The sequence below is a fragment of the Neophocaena asiaeorientalis genome, unplaced genomic scaffold (genome assembly GCF_003031525.2).
Source record: "Neophocaena asiaeorientalis asiaeorientalis breed wild unplaced genomic scaffold, Neophocaena_asiaeorientalis_V1.1 scaffold449, whole genome shotgun sequence".
Lineage (NCBI taxonomy): Eukaryota > Metazoa > Chordata > Mammalia > Artiodactyla > Phocoenidae > Neophocaena > Neophocaena asiaeorientalis.
The window spans coordinates 2,523,015-2,524,660 of record NW_020175027.1 but is presented as its reverse complement, the minus strand read 5'-3'; the positions used below and the strand labels follow the sequence as shown (position 1 = coordinate 2,524,660).

Below are 1,646 nucleotides of genomic sequence, written 5' to 3'. Positions count from 1 at the left end.
ATGATCTGGAGAAACAGAGTGAGTATTCACAACTTATGATTTCCCTAGTACCTAGCACAAAGTGGGAGAACACAGAGCAAACTTAAAGTCACTTTTCTGGCCAAGTTTAATGAGATGAACTGCCATATAGGACACAGAACCACTAAAATGAATATGTTATGTATCTTGTCTCTGATTGAATGCATTAAATAATCAGAATCTTCACTTTAAACATTGTAAATTTGATATTCTATGACCCCAAAGTAATTTATAATTTTATTTCTCCTTTTTCTTGGAAACAAATAGAGACTGTGGACTTTCACAATGGTTTTTCAATCACTCAGCCAGACTGGAACTCCAGACCAGATGCCCTGGACCTACATGAGACAAAGGATGTTGAGTTTGGATCACTGAGTATTTTATTTAGTTGAAAGACGAGACAGACCATGGAAAGTGCCAACCAGACAGCCTCTGTGACAGAGTTCATTCTCCTGGGCCTCTCAGCCCACCCAAGGCTGGAGAAAACGTTCTTTGTGCTCATCCTGCTCATGTACCTGGTGACCCTGCTGGGCAACGGGGTCCTCATCCTGGTGACCATCCTGGACTCCTGCCTACACAAGCCCATGTACTTCTTCCTGAGGAACCTCTCCTTCCTGGACATCTGCTACACAGCCTCCTCAGTCCCCCTCATCCTTGACAACTTCCTGACCCACAGGAAAACCATCCCCTTCTCAGCATGTGCTGTGCAGATGTTCCTCTCCTTTGCCATGGGGGCCACGGAGTGTGTGCTTCTGGGCATGATGGCGTTTGATCGCCATATGGCCATCTGCAACCCCCTGAGGTACCCTGAGGTCATGAGCAAGGCTGCCTATGCACCCATGGCTGCCAGCTCCTGGGCAGCTGGAAGCACCACTGTCATGATGCAGACATCCCTAGCAATGCAACTACCCTTCTGTGGGGACAATGTCATCAACCACTTCACCTGTGAGATCCTGGCTGTCCTGAAGTTGGCCTGTGCTGACATCTCCATCAATATAATCAGTATGGTGTTGGCCAATGTGATCTTCCTGGGCATCCCAGTTCTGTTCATCTTTTTCTCCTACGTGTTCATCATCGCTACCATTTTGAAGATCCCCTCAGCTGAGAGGAGGAAAAAGACCTGCATCTGCTCTGCCCACCAAACAGCTGTAGTCATCTTCTATAGGACCATCCTCTTCATGTATGGGAAGCCTAAATCCAAGGACCCCCTGGGAGGCAGACAAACAGGACCTTGCAGACAAGCTCACCTCCCTCTTCTATGGAGTGGTGACCCCCTTGCTCAACCCCATCATCTACAGCCTGAGGAATAAGGAGGCGAAGGCCGCTGTGAGGAACCTGGTAACTCGGAAACGCTTCACCCAGTGATGCTGGAGGGGTCCTGATGGTTCCTGTTCCCTGGTTTCTCTTACCTGAGGGTCTCAGAGGATAAGATGAAGGGCTAACTTCATGCAAGTTTACGTAGGTAAATCTAATTACACGGAATCTCATTACACCCAAGAGCTTTGTGTGAACAGAAAGCATTTAATATGAATTTTCCCCTCATTCTATAGGCGATTCTACAAAAGTATATTTCTGTTGATCAAGCCTTACAGTTCTCTATATCTGTGATGCATACTAAACAAATTGAT

General features: G+C 46.8%; 1 protein-coding gene across 1 annotated transcript; it reads left to right on the top strand.

Moving 5' to 3' along the window:
- The first annotated feature begins 425 nt into the window (after window positions 1–425).
- LOC112411744 (olfactory receptor 13C7-like) lies at window positions 426–1,383 on the top strand. Its single transcript, XM_024763033.1, is given in 2 exon segments — window positions 426–1,229; window positions 1,231–1,383. Coding segments are annotated over 2 exon segments (957 nt in total).
- The last annotated feature ends 263 nt before the right edge of the window (window positions 1,384–1,646 follow it).